The sequence below is a fragment of the Dreissena polymorpha genome, chromosome 5, assembly GCF_020536995.1.
Source record: "Dreissena polymorpha isolate Duluth1 chromosome 5, UMN_Dpol_1.0, whole genome shotgun sequence".
Lineage (NCBI taxonomy): Eukaryota > Metazoa > Mollusca > Bivalvia > Myida > Dreissenidae > Dreissena > Dreissena polymorpha.
In genome coordinates, this window is record NC_068359.1 from 93,740,399 (window position 1) to 93,754,534 (window position 14,136).

The 14,136-nt window shown below is 35.0% G+C and overlaps 1 protein-coding gene across 1 annotated transcript in view; it reads left to right on the forward strand.

Annotated features, from left to right (window-relative positions):
- Positions 1-562: 562 nt before the first annotated feature.
- Positions 563-14,136, forward strand: part of LOC127881458 (histone H4 transcription factor-like) — a 57,853-nt gene continuing 44,279 nt past the window's right edge. Inside the window, exons 1-5 of the mRNA XM_052429349.1 lie at positions 563-670; positions 4,254-4,476; positions 6,478-6,698; positions 8,688-8,793; positions 11,553-11,708. Of these exons, the coding sequence (XP_052285309.1) occupies positions 4,296-4,476; positions 6,478-6,698; positions 8,688-8,793; positions 11,553-11,708 (664 nt within the window). The 5' untranslated portion in view covers positions 563-670; positions 4,254-4,295. The remainder of the gene's footprint in view (positions 671-4,253; positions 4,477-6,477; positions 6,699-8,687; positions 8,794-11,552; positions 11,709-14,136) is intronic.

Here is a 14,136-nt window from a genome sequence, read left to right on the forward strand (position 1 = left end):
AAGAAGAAACATGAATATGTATCGTTATACATAAAGTTAATGTATTGTAGTTAATTTTTTTATTAACGTAAGAATCGAATGCATAATTTATAGAAAAGCTTTTATCAAATATGTTTAACATTAGTAAGAAATAAAGATCGAACTGCATCTGTTCTTTGTTTCCTTATTTGAATTGTAATTGTTCCTTAGTCCTACGGAAAAAAAGAACTTAGAAAGAAGAACGAACGTACTCTCCATGGAAATTGCAGCTATAATCAAAATCTTGTCCCAACTGTCGTGAGTCTGATTAGTTAATCCGGGTACTCATATAATGCAGCTCCAGGTGCGGAAAACTCTTCTTTAAAAAATTCTTTGAAAAAAACCGAGTTGTTTAGGCCTTTCATTCCAAGTTCCAGCCCTGCTTTGGACCCTTTCGAACTAGATTATTTTCTTTAAAATGGAGCTCTACATTCCGCGGTTAAATTATAACTCATTGAAGGATTCGACTCATGACAATTGATTGTCCCACTGTCACATTCTGTGATAATCATGCATGCAGACAAAGGTACGCAGGAGTACAGCATTTAGTTGCACTACTTTTTATGGTACGCTATAATACGGATCATGGGATTTCCAACAGGGCGCTAAAGCGACGAGTAAGGAACAGACCAGAATTTATATTTTATGGCAGGTATGATAATTTCATTTAACAATTTATAGATTTATCTTTACGTCTTTATCAAATTTGAGTTGAAAATTAGAATTTGCCACGCACAATTTCTCTCCGGTTTTGATCCGAAAGTGCGTTCGAAAACGTCCGCGCGCGAGGTAAAAACTAAGTTTGTTTAAAATTATTTTGGTCGTGAGTTTACTGACATGATTGCTCAATAGCGCAAATAATTTTTTTATTCATGCATTGATTGATTTAGTTTGATATCAGCATTAACATGAAATAAATCCAACAAGCGTTGTTAAATTGAGAGCTGTCTTTACCTGGATATATTGAGAACTTTTTTCTTCACGACACATGTCATGTGCAATAGCCTCTACGCCTACGGCTCTATTCCTTTATATTCCGCCATGTCAGAGTTACATTTACGTTTTAGAATTATTGAAAACAGTTTCAACACAAGTGTGACATTTCATTTAAATGTGTATGTATTTGCAACAAAATAAAAGCAACATTATTTACACATCCGATATTTCCCGAGTAACGGGCCAATTCTAACAAGGCACCTTAATTAGCCACCCTGATTTTATCTGTCTTATCAATTTTTTGTGTCGTTGATGTCTAATAAGATACATATAATAATTTCCAAATTATGGATGTTGTAAAATCTTTAGGAATTAATGAAACTTTAGGAAAGAAGGATACTTCAGCGCTCAAGATATGAGCGCTACTTGTTAAAGCGCAGAAAGGCATGTGAAGCATAATTAGCTTTTAATCAAAATACATACCTTGTATTGATATTCCATTTGCACTTAAGGTAACATAAATATTTTAATGATTGCATTTCCATATTTGGATGAATCAACAACTTAAACAAAAACATAATTATATGTGTGTATTATTTGCATGTTAGGCCAAAAAAAAAAATAGTCTTGGTTCAGGGAACCCGACCGACCCTATTTTTTGCCCCCGACCCTAACGATTTTTTGGTCCATGGAAAAAAATCTGATGGCGAAAATGCTAAAATCTCGTAAAATTTCATTGAAAACAGCCACCAATTAAACCTGGATTGGTTTTCTGTATTTTTCTCTTTGTTACAATGAAAGTGTTCGCAATTTGAACAGTGAACAATAACCGGTCTGCACGTGTATACGAGACATCGCTTGACCTTATTGTTATTGAAGTGCGCATGCTAGCTGGCCAATCAACATTGAGCTCGCTTACACATGAAATGACGTTGTTAAATGAAATGTAAAAATGGGTGGAGCTATGGAGTAATATTCGGTCATTCATGCGCAGACACTGTGCACTTTGAATACACAGTTAATATTGTCGTCTGCAAACAAAATAGCGGCCGGTCGCAAATGTCGTATTATTAAAGATTAAAAATGAAAAGAAGCGTGACAATATTTTAATTATTTCCAAGCTGTCTATTGATCTGAATTTAAAAGTGATAATTAAATAATTAGTTCTATGTCGATGATGTTACAACTTTCTGCCAATTTCCGATCGAAATGAAAAGATGATAATTAATTAATGTGTTTGTTTTACTCGCACACTATGCTAACTGACAGCAGCGTATTTTAATCAAATAAAATTGTGAAAAACACGCGCGGTTTAATTTTAATTAACATTTCAAATTTTTAACACATAGGAAGAGTCATTCATCTACACTACTATAAAAATGGAAGTAACCACTTTGTCTCTAAAGTCGCTAACATGGCGTCTTTAACCTTAAAGCGTTGTTGGACGAAAAAGAGTCATAACAAAAAAAAATAATTAAAACACAAAACACTAGAACATTCAAAGAGTCATGGAAACTTGACAACAATTGGCTTCGCTTTGATAATGAATCAAAATCAATGTACTGTGACGCCCTTAGCCTGTACAAACCAATAGCAACATTCAAATTTATGTACACTGCTCACTTCCTGTGCGATCTGCTCAAACCCATTGCCATTTTATCAAAAAATGTACCAGAAGAAAGACTTGTGCTATTCTGAGGTTACCCTCCTTTTGACAGCCACTAGGTATTCAGACTCTTGAGCACCTGTCGGAGACTAGGTCAGGTCTCATGATGAAAAAAATTCTGAAGGTCACACCCCAAACACCAGAGACTGATAAAGATGGCTTGTTCACTTTTGAATATGAAGGTCACACTATCACAGACAGACAAAGAAAAAATGGTTGGCTAAAAGAAATTTTGGGCCAGCGCTAGCCCTGAAGAAGTGCATAAAGAGCTAGGAATATTGAATAATATACAACGACTAAATACCACATGTGCAATATTAATCATTTGGTCAGTGTTTAAACAATCATGGGTGCATTAACTGACCCTTTTTCACCCTGAAATCAGTCGACTGGTAAAAAAAAAAAAAAAAAAAAAAAAAAGAAAAAACCTACCTACCCTCCTACATTTTTCTGGCCATGTTCCCTGAACCAAGACTATTTTTTTTTTTGGCCTTACGATTAACAATAGATTATTTGAACATTCGTCAAGAAAGAACTTACGACAAAATGCGTCATTGATCTTGGTCAGATTGGAATGATTCAATTTAATAATACACAAATTCATCACTAATTGTTTTATGCATTTAACCATAGGTGTAAACAAGAAATAAGGATAGCATGTACATAATTATTCTTTTTCAAAATCATAAAACATTAAATTTTACTATAATTTACAGTGTTTTTTATGGCAATTTCGGGCCGATATTTGGCCCCATTCCCCTCAAAAAATATATACATTTTTCCCCCATTTAAAAAAAAAATCCCCTCCAGAAATAAAAAAAAAAAAATAAATAAAAAATATAATTTTTTTTATAGAAAGAACAGTCTAATAATCATGATAAATATATCTCAAATTAATTTCATAATCAACTAACAAAGTATATAACTATAATTTATATTATTTTGAATTATTAGAATTATTATAAAGAGTTATATTAAATAGTTTTTCCCAAATCAGTGGACTTTTCACATTAATTGCATTTTTCTCCAAAAATGGCAAGGAAAATCGTTCCAATTTGGTCCATTTTATTGATAAAAAATGCTCAAATTTGCCATTTTATCGATTTAAAAGATCCCAATTAGACTCAAAATGGCTAAGAAAACTGAGACTGTGCATGAAGGCTGAACTGTCTGAAACTAATGTTGAAAAAATCATTGATATATATTTTAATTTTAAGAAAAAGGACAGACATTCAGCTGTGAATATTATATTCATACAAACATGTGTATTAATATAATAAATATCATTACATAAAAACAAGTGAATTTTTAATGTTCCCCTTTTCCAAAATAACGACGCATTTTCCCCCTTTGGACGGGCCCCGCCACCATTCCCCTATAAGTGAAAAAAAACACTGATTTAATCATGTGGTTTTCACCACATAGCAACAATGAAATGTTCCAGCTAATATTTATCACTTTGCTTTAATTTTCTCTTTAAATAGTCTAGTCAAAATGAAGCTAAAGGTATGGTAAGTAGCGCTAACTGATATGAGGTGGATGTGTAAGAGAGTTAAAGATCATGTACTTTGGAGTAATGCATTTCATGATTTCAAACTATCATACAATCACAAAAAAATTCTGTTTCTTGTAGCAAGGAATCAGCATGACATTAAAGCTTCTTACCTGAGCAACAATGTCACAAAAAGATCGCAATCTTGCCGTGAAGGTTACTGAAAAGGAATTGACACTTCAGTGTGAATGGGCCGATTGTGAAGATGTTTTCAACTCGATGACTGCCATCACAGAGCATCTAAACACTCATCTCACACAGTACTTCAATCAGATTGGTGATCAAAGTTTGACTGGACAAGAAGGTTTGCAAACACATAATATAGATCCACGGGCATGAGAATAAAACATTTAAGCTACAACTGAGAACCATGATAACTCCTACCTTATCAATATCTTTACACTTTATTTTTACTACAATCTGACTGATAACTTTCCAGAAAAATCTTTTTGGTGAAAAATTAGGAAAAGTGTAATATTCTCATGTCTTTGATGGAAATCAAACAGTCATAGACCAAGTAAGTTGATGATTGATTGATTGATTGATTGATTTTTATTCAGGTTTAAAACACACAATACATGTATACAAGTTATCATTCAAATGTACATAACAATTTTAACTAAAAGTATTTGTGAAATTAAAAGTATTTGTGAGATTGCTGCTGATCTAAACCTATGGTATAAAAGCTGTCATAATATAATATGATTTTAGATTATACAATTAAAATGAACGCAAAAGTGCAATAAGATAAAAAAAAGTCTTCAGAAAGCATATTACCTCAAATTAGATTTGAAGGGAACAGATCAGCAACTGCCTCACACTTAAAATATGATTTGATGATACTCTAATGGTATATAAAATATTGCTTGTTTATCACAGTTAAACATGTCACATATATTTGTTATCACAGATTTTCAGTACAGACTATTAATTTGATATATTATAGAAACAAATTCACAGCTTTAGGAGAACTTTGTATGCAAACTGAAAAAACTTATGCATTATAGTGTAAAAACCTAGGATTGCCCATGAAAGCTCGAAAGCTTACTAGTCCCCTACCGGTTTCACCGGAGGGGACTTATGGTTTGCGCTCTGTGTGTCCGTCAGTCCGTCAGTCTGTCACACTTTTCCAGATCCTGTGATAACTTTAAAAGTTCTTAATATTTTTTCATGAAACTTGGAACATGGATAGATGGCAATATGGAGATTATGCACGTCATTTCATTTTGTTCCTATGTCAAAAATTCTGGTTGCTATGGCAACAAATAGACTAGAAATACTGCTGAAAATGGTGTTTTTTCTGGATCCTGCCATAACTTTAAAAGTTCTTCATATTTTTTCATGAAACTTGAAACATGGATAGATGGCAATATAGATATTATGCACGTCATTTCATTTTGTTCCTACGTCAAAAATTCTGGTTGCTATGGCAACAATTAGGCTAGACATACTGCTGAAAATGGTGTTTTTTCTGGATCCTGCGATAACTTTAAAAGTTCTTCATAGTTTTTCATGAAACTTAAAACGTGGATAGATGGCAATATGGACATTATGCACGTCATTTCATTTTGTTCCTATGTCAAAAATTATGGTTGCTATGGTAACAAATAGACTAGAAATACTGCTGAAAATGGTGGTTTTCTGGATCCTGCGATAACTTGAAAAGTTCTTAATATTTTTTCATGAAACTTGGAATATGGATAGATGGCAATATGGACATTATGCACGTCATTTCATTTTGTTACTACGTCAAAAATATTCTGACAATGGTGGAATTTCTGACAATGGTGGAGCAGGTAGGGGACTTTTATTGCTTGGCAATAGTCTTGTTTACAATGGGGTCCAATTTAGGTTATACTTACTATAGTATAATACACACAATGAACAATAAGTCCTGTTAGATAAACTTGCGTTTATTCACAAACTGCCAAACTTTGTCTTATTACACCATTCTAGATTTTCATACTTGTCTTTCTTTGTGTTTTTGTAGGTCTATGATATCTTTTGCTTTTTAAATAAAGTAAAGTGAAGCCATAATATCAATTGTCCAGCATTCCATATATGTACAGCTATCACATTCAACTAATCAACTTCTAATTTTACTCTCTGATGAATGAGAATAAGTTAATATGAATTTAAGTTTAAATCAAGATTGTTAGCATTTATTTTGTGTTTAAAATATTGAAGAGATTTATTTCATTTTGAGTCAGATATCAATGTTTTTAGAAATATTATGATATATCAATAATGCACATTTTTTATATTTGATTCCCATTTGCATTATGTTTAATGAGTAGTTCTGTAGGTCACCAGTGTCAATGGCGGGAATGCAGTACCCAGGTGGAGGGAGAGCCTACCTGTTTTCTTCGCCACGTCTACTTCCACCTGTTCCACATAAAGATCAAGTGTGTGGGTAAACTGTTGCTGGAGAAGACTGGGAGGCAGCAGTGCTTGTTTGACACACAGAGTCGCAACATGCTGCCTGAACTGCCAGAAAGCTTCCTGTGTGGTTGGGAGGAGTGTCATGTAGGTGGCTTTTAACATGATCCATTAGTCAAAACAAGATATTGATGTACTTTCTTGTACACAAATTGTGAACCATCTTTTACACAAATTTTGTTGAACTAATGTAAGCAAATGTTGGTGTACTATATTGTACAAACATGTTGATGAACTATCTGATACACAAAACAAAAAGTAGCCCAGAAAAAGCTGAGCTTAATAAAATGTAGTAGTTCTTATGTTTATTGCACAATTATCTTTCATATATATATAAGAATACAAATTATTTTCAAATCATCTTTGTTTTTTTGTCTCATTAACCACTCTTAGCCATTCTGGAGCTGGGCTTTTCAATCACTCAAGTCTAATTCATCATTAATTCTTTGGTAGTGGTAATTTAATTTTGTCATACTGGTAATTTAATGCCTTTGTACTGATAGTTTAATTCCTTTAGTACTTGTAGTTTAATTCCTACTTACTGGGAGTTTAATTCCTTAAGTACTTATAGTTTAATTCCTTCGTACTTGTAGTTTAATTCCTTCATACTGATAATTTAATTTCTACTTACTGGGAGTTTAATTCCTCTAGTTCTGGTACTTTAATTCCTTTGTACTGGTAGTTTAATTCCTTTGTTGCTGTAATATTCATCAATGAACAATGATCATTTGACATTTATTTTTATGCCTCCTTTTGAAGAAAAAAGGGTATATAGTTTTCGCACTGTATGTCAGTCTGTCTGTCAGTCTGTCAGTCTGTCACACTTTTCGTGTCCACCTTCTAATTCAAATAGTTTTCATCCGATCTTTACCAAACTTGGTCAGAAGTTGTATCTAGACAATATCTAGGTCAAGTTCGAATATGGGTCATGCCGGGTCAAAAACTAGGTCATGGGGTCACTAAGTGCATTTCAAGGATTTAGCATGGTGTCCGCTCTCTAATTGAAGTAGTTATCATCTGATCTTTACCAAACTTGGTCAGAAGTTGTATCAAGACAATATCTATGTCAGGCTCGAATATGGGTCATGCCGGGTCGAAAACTAGGTCACGGGGTCGCTTAGTGCATTTCAAGGATTTAGTATGGTGTCCGCTCTCTAGTTAATATTAGAGATAGCAACTTGATATTTGGCATGCATGTGTATCTCATGTAGCTGCATGTTTTGTGTGGTGAAAGGCCAAGGTCATCCTTCAAGGTCAAAGGTCAAATTTATGGCTTCAAAGCGGCGCAATAGGGGGCATTACATCTCTTGTTTAAATAAACATTGAAGAACAATAATTTGTACAATTAAATTTTTCGCAATGTATTGATCTTGTTTTGAATACATCTGGACCCTGCCATTCTTAAACTTGCTTGAGTCAAAGTTCTGTTTAAGAAGATGTGAACCAGTGATTTTTTTTGCTTTAATTTGTTACAGCCTGTGCCTTTTGAATTGGGAAAATTAGCGCGATAAACCGTGAAATTGGGAAAAATAGCGCGATAAACAATAAAATTGGGAAAAATGAAGCATTATAAATAGGATTATAAGTTACAGAAGTGATATTGTTTTTAAGTGCATGTTCAGGGAGTTTTCTAGAAAAGGAGTCTGGTCAAATTGGTTTTTTTTTTAATCAATAAAAGTGGCAAGTTTGGGAATGATTTATGGACAAAAATGACTAAATTCAAGTTATATATTTTGTAAGATGTTTAAAAACTAAAAAATAAAGTTGAGACCTAGATTTAAGAAATCATAATTAAGTTATATAAGACTTCTTTCTAAAAAAAAAAAAAAAAAAAAATTTTTTTTTTTTTTTTTTTTTTTTTGGGAAGTTGGGCTTTTTTGGGGAAATTTTGGTCAGAATTTTGGGAAAAAACGTGTATTTTTGCGATTGGGAAGCAGCCGAAATTCGGCTGTAAATTTGAGCAAAAAAAATCACTGTGTGAACGAGTGACTTTTGTAAATGAATAGCTCTCCCCAATGCGCGAGTAGCTTCCACAAAGAACATACTTGTTTATATCAATATGATTTCTGTTTCTAGGTAAGATTTGAAAATGCAGATCTGTACTATAGACATGTTGAAAGTCACACAGACTGTTTTCCAAGTGGTAACTCTGTGAAAGGTGGCTGCAAATGTGCCTGGCAAGGTAAGGTTACTCTGGTTGAAGTCACACTATCTGACTAATTCCTACTTTAAGTGTTATGTAGTAAATATATCATACCAAATGTAAAAAAGTGACTGCAGATGCTGTTATCTTTTCACCACAATAATAACATAATTCTCCAAACAAAATATGAATTGACTGTAAACAAAAAAATCACAATGTAATTGTCTCTCCAAAAAAGTCTTGAAATAGGGCTAAATTAGATGACTCAATATGACTGTCCATCCATTCACCAAAGTAGATAACTATAATTGCCATGCTGTTTTTCTGATGGGGGCTGAACAATGGTGACGTATAATTTCCATGCTGTTTTTCTGATGGGGGCTGTACAATGGTGACATATAATTGCCATGCTGTTGTTGTGACGCAGGCTGTACAATGTTGACATATAATTGCCATGCTGTTTTTCTGACGCAGGCTTTACAATGGTGACATAAAATTGCCATGCTGTTTTTCTGACACAGGCTGTACAATGTTGACATATAATTGCAGTGCTGTTTTCTGACACAGGCTGTACAAAGGTGACATATAATTGTTGTGCTGTTTTTCTGACTCAGGCTGTACAACAGTGATATATAATTGCAGTGCTGTTTTTCTGACGCAGGCTGTACAACAGTGACATATAATTGCCGTGCTGTTTATCTGACGCAGGCTGTACAACAGTGACATATAATTGCCGTGCTGTTTTTCTGACGCAGGCTGTACAACAGTGACTTATAATTGCAGTGCTGTTTTTTTGATGCAGTCTGTACAGCGGTGACTTATAATTGCCTTGATGATTTTCTGACACAGGCTGTACAACGGTGATATATAACTGCCATGCTGTTTTTCTGACGCAGGCTGTACACACTGACATATAATTGCCATGCTGTTTTTCTGACGCAGGCTGTACAATGGTGACATATAATTGCCATGCTGTTTTTCTGATGCAGGCTGTACAACTATGACATATAATTGCCATGTTGTTTTTCTGATGCAGGCTGTACAACGGTGGCATATAATTGCCATGCTGTTTTTCTGACTCAGGCTGTACAACGGTGGCATATAATTGACATGCTGTTTTTTTTTTCACAGGTTGTATAATGGTGACATATAATTGCCATGCTGTTTTTTTGACACAGGCTGTACAATGGTGACATATAATTGCCCTGCTGTTTTTCTGACGCAGGCTGTACAACGGTGACATATAATTGCCATGCTGTTTTTCTGACACAGGCTGTACAACGGAGACATATAATTGCCGTGCTGTTATTCTGACACAGGCTGTACAACGGTGACATATAATTGCCATGTTGTTTTTCTGATGCAGGCTGTACAACAGTGACTTATAATTGCCGTGCTGTTTTTTTACGCAGGCTGTACAACGGTGATATATAATTGCCATGCTGTTTTTCTGACACAGGCTGTACAATGGTGACATATAATTGCCATGCTGTTTTTCTGACGCAGGCTGTACAATGTTGACATATAATTGGCATGCTGTTTTTCTGACGCAGGCTTTACAATAGTGACATAAAATTGCCATGCTGTTTTTCTGACACAGGCTGTACAATGTTGACATATAATTGCCGTGCTGTTTTCTGACATAGGCTGTACAATGGTGACATAAAATTGCCCTGCTGTTTTTCTGATGCAGGCTTTACAAAGGTGACATATAAATGCCCTGCTGTTTTTCTGACGTAGGCTGTACAATGGTGACATATAATTACCATGCTGTTTTTCTGATGGGGGCTGTTCAATGGTGACATATAATTGCTGTGCTGTTTTTCTGACTCAGGCTGTACAACAGTGATATATAATTGCCGTGCTGTTTTTCTGACGCAGGCTGTACAACAGTGACATATAATTGCCGTGCTGTTTTTCTGACGCAGGCTGTACAACAGTGACATATAATTGCCGTGCTGTTTTTCTGACGCAGGCTGTACAACAGTGACTTATAATTGCCGTGCTGTTTTTCTGATGCAGTCTGTACAGCGGTGACTTATAATTGCCTTGATGATTTTCTGACACAGGCTGTACAACGGTGATATATAACTGCCATGCTGTTTTTCTGACGCAGGCTGTACAACGGTGACATATAATTGCCATGCTGTTTTTCTGACGCAAGCTGTACAATGGTGACATATAATTGCCATGCTGTTTTTCTGACGCAGGCTGTACAATTGCAGGGTTCCCAGCCAACCTGGAAATCAGGGAAAACCTGGAAAAAGACTTTCACTTTTTTCAGTCAGGGAATTGGGGAAAAGTTCCTGAAATCAGGGAAAAATCAGGGAATTTTGTTTGGTCAGACTTTCCTGACTTGTGTCGCGAAGTCCATACAATTAAAGCAGCTAATCAATTCCTCTGCATGGCTATGGTGGCTTTGTAGTAAACATGTAGCTTAGTTGTGTCTGCAACTGCTATTTATTGGGGGTGTCTAAAACAAAAAATAGGTCGAAATTATGATCCTGGAATTTTAATTTTCCATCAGGGAAAAGTCAGGGAATTTTGTTCATACAAAAAGCTGGGAACCCTGAATGGTGACATATAATTGCCATGTTGTTTTTCTGACGCAGGCTGTTCAACGGTGACATATACTTGCCATGCTGTTTTTCTGACAAGGGCTGTACAACGGTGACGTATAATTGCCATGCTGTTTTTCTGACACAGGCTGTACAATGGTGACATAAATGCCATGCTGTTTTTCTGACACAGGCTGTACAATGGTGACATATAATTGCCATGCTGTTTTATTGACACAGGCTGTACAACTGTTACAAAGTCGCGACACAAGCTGAAGGATCACGTAAAAAGCCACACACAGGAGAAGGTGGTAGCATGTCACACATGTGGGGCCTTGTTTGCATCAAGAACCAAGTTTTTTGATCACCTGACCCGCCAGGCTGGATACACCACAGGTACACAAGTTTGTTTGGCTTAATGCATGTGCGTTTAGTGTTATCCCAGGCTTATCAGGGATGACACTTTCAGTTTTAACTTGATTTTTGCTAAAAAAGTGACCTCCGTTAAACAAAACATTTAATAAAAAGGGAAGGTATTGTCCCTGATAAGCCTGTGCATATTGTACTGGCTAATTTGGGACAACACTTTTGCATCCTCATAAAGCCTGGTTTCCCCAGAGCAAGGCCAATTGCTTTTGTTGCTTCTTCTATCTTTTGAGTTGAGCTCAACACATTTTTTTTATTCTACAGCTAAATGATTTTATAGAACAAATATGACTCATAAAGAAAAGATAAGGTTTTCTCCACAGTTTTTTTTTAGATCAGGTTTCATCCACACTTATTTTTAGAACATTACGTAGGGACTAGTTTTTTTTTGGCCTTCCACCCCTGATTGCGTCATTTAGGTCATTGGGTACGCAGTCGTTTAACGAGTTTACAAGTGTGTGTGTGTTTACAATGGATTACTATAATATTATGAATGTGAAAAACACAGTGATTGGATATAAAACTGGAATGAAACTGGTGAGACTGCATTTTCGATTTAGTTAAAATGTCGAATGTACTCGAATAACGCGATGTTTTGTTGAACAATTGATGGATTAAATTTAAGAAAAGTGTCAGTGAATTGTTCTTTAACTTTTCGAAGGAAATCGATGTCGAATTAAAATGGTAATTTCTTTGATGGTTTAGTCGTTACTTTGTCAGTCGATCAAAGAATGTCTATCCACAAAGAATTGCCTGCTTACATCCAGTGCTTTAAAATGGAAAAGATGGTTGGCGATGAAGAAATTTGTCTAGAATTTTAACTCGTCATGGAAGCAAATTAAAAATTACGAAAATAAACATGGACGTGGTTATTATACAACTTCGGTGAGTAGAACAATAATTTTATGTAAGTAAGAATAAAGTGTGTAAAATGAAGAGTTGTTTAAAGACTAAAATTAACAATATCGGCGGGAATAAATGCTGAATCATGCTTCACGTAGCCACGGTATGTGTCTACACATTTTGTAAATTTCAAAATGGCGGGAGCCATGTTTGTTTTTTGGTTTTTTACAGTGATGAAACAAGAATTGTAGTTTGAACACAACCGTCTGTGTTCTACTTGAGTGTGTTACATTTGGAACGCTGATTAAATTTGAATCGAGGCGTATAGCGATATTTTGTCTCGTTACTTTTCTTTTGCGTGGAATTCTTAAGGACTATTTTGATTTCCGTAAACAGGAAAGATCACAATAAATATTACTACGCGATTTAAATCAGGGAGCATTGAGCAATCTACTTCTATCCACAAATGGGTCCTTAGTCCTTACTAGAACATCCTATCATTTACCAGTATCTGTCAATTTTAAAATGATTTTTTGCAATTCGTCACCATGTGGAAACATAGTGCCACACACAACTGATGTGTTCAAAGCTCAGTCAGAGGTCAAATGTCATGTATAGACATACTTGTTTGTTATTGACTTTTTTATTTTCAAATTAAAATTTGCATGTACATTTTTTTATGCTCCCCCCAAAAAATTTAGGGGGAGCATATAGTTGCCGCTTCTTCTGTCTGTGCACAATTTTTGTCAGGGCTATTTTTCAGCAACTAATGACCGGAATTCAATGAAACTTTATGGGAAGCTTCACTACCAAGAGGAGATGTGCATATTATCAGCGCGTTCTGGTCGGATGATTTTTCACAGAGTTATGGCCCTTTGAAATTTTATATTAACTGTACATATAGTGCAATTCTTGTCCTGGCTATTTCTCAGCAACTAATGACCGGAATTCAATGAAACTTTATGGGAAGCTTCACTACCAAGAGGAGATGTGCATATCATCAGCGGGTTCTGGTCGGATGATTTTTCACAGAGTTATGGCCCTTTGAAATTTTTTATAAAAAAATTCTTGTCCCCCCCAACTACTGTGCCCTCAAGACGTTTCAGTTTATCTGAATATATAGTGCAATATTTTGACAAAAAAAACTTTGGAGAGCACCACCCGTCTCCGACAGTTTCTTGTTTAAATTTTGTGTTGGTGACATGCCTATTGTCTTTGTCTAAGCAAATTATGTGAATATATCCAGAGTTGTGTTTGGTTTGACAGATGAAATACTAAAGAAATACATTCAATTTGGCAACCAGAAGGTGAAAAACAACAAACAATATGTGCAAAAAACAATATTGTAGTGCCTTGAAAAGGAAAGTTTTCCCTGCACCCTTTGTACAATTAGACAAGAGGCATTTCTGATTTATATTTTCTATCTGTGTAATTCAAAATGATTCTTTTAGCTGTTTTGACTTGGAAAAAGGCAAGTGATAGTCAAACTATGAAAGATGTTTGTTGTTGATGTGCATCTCAGCTCAAGATCGCCTTCAGAATAAGTTGTCATACT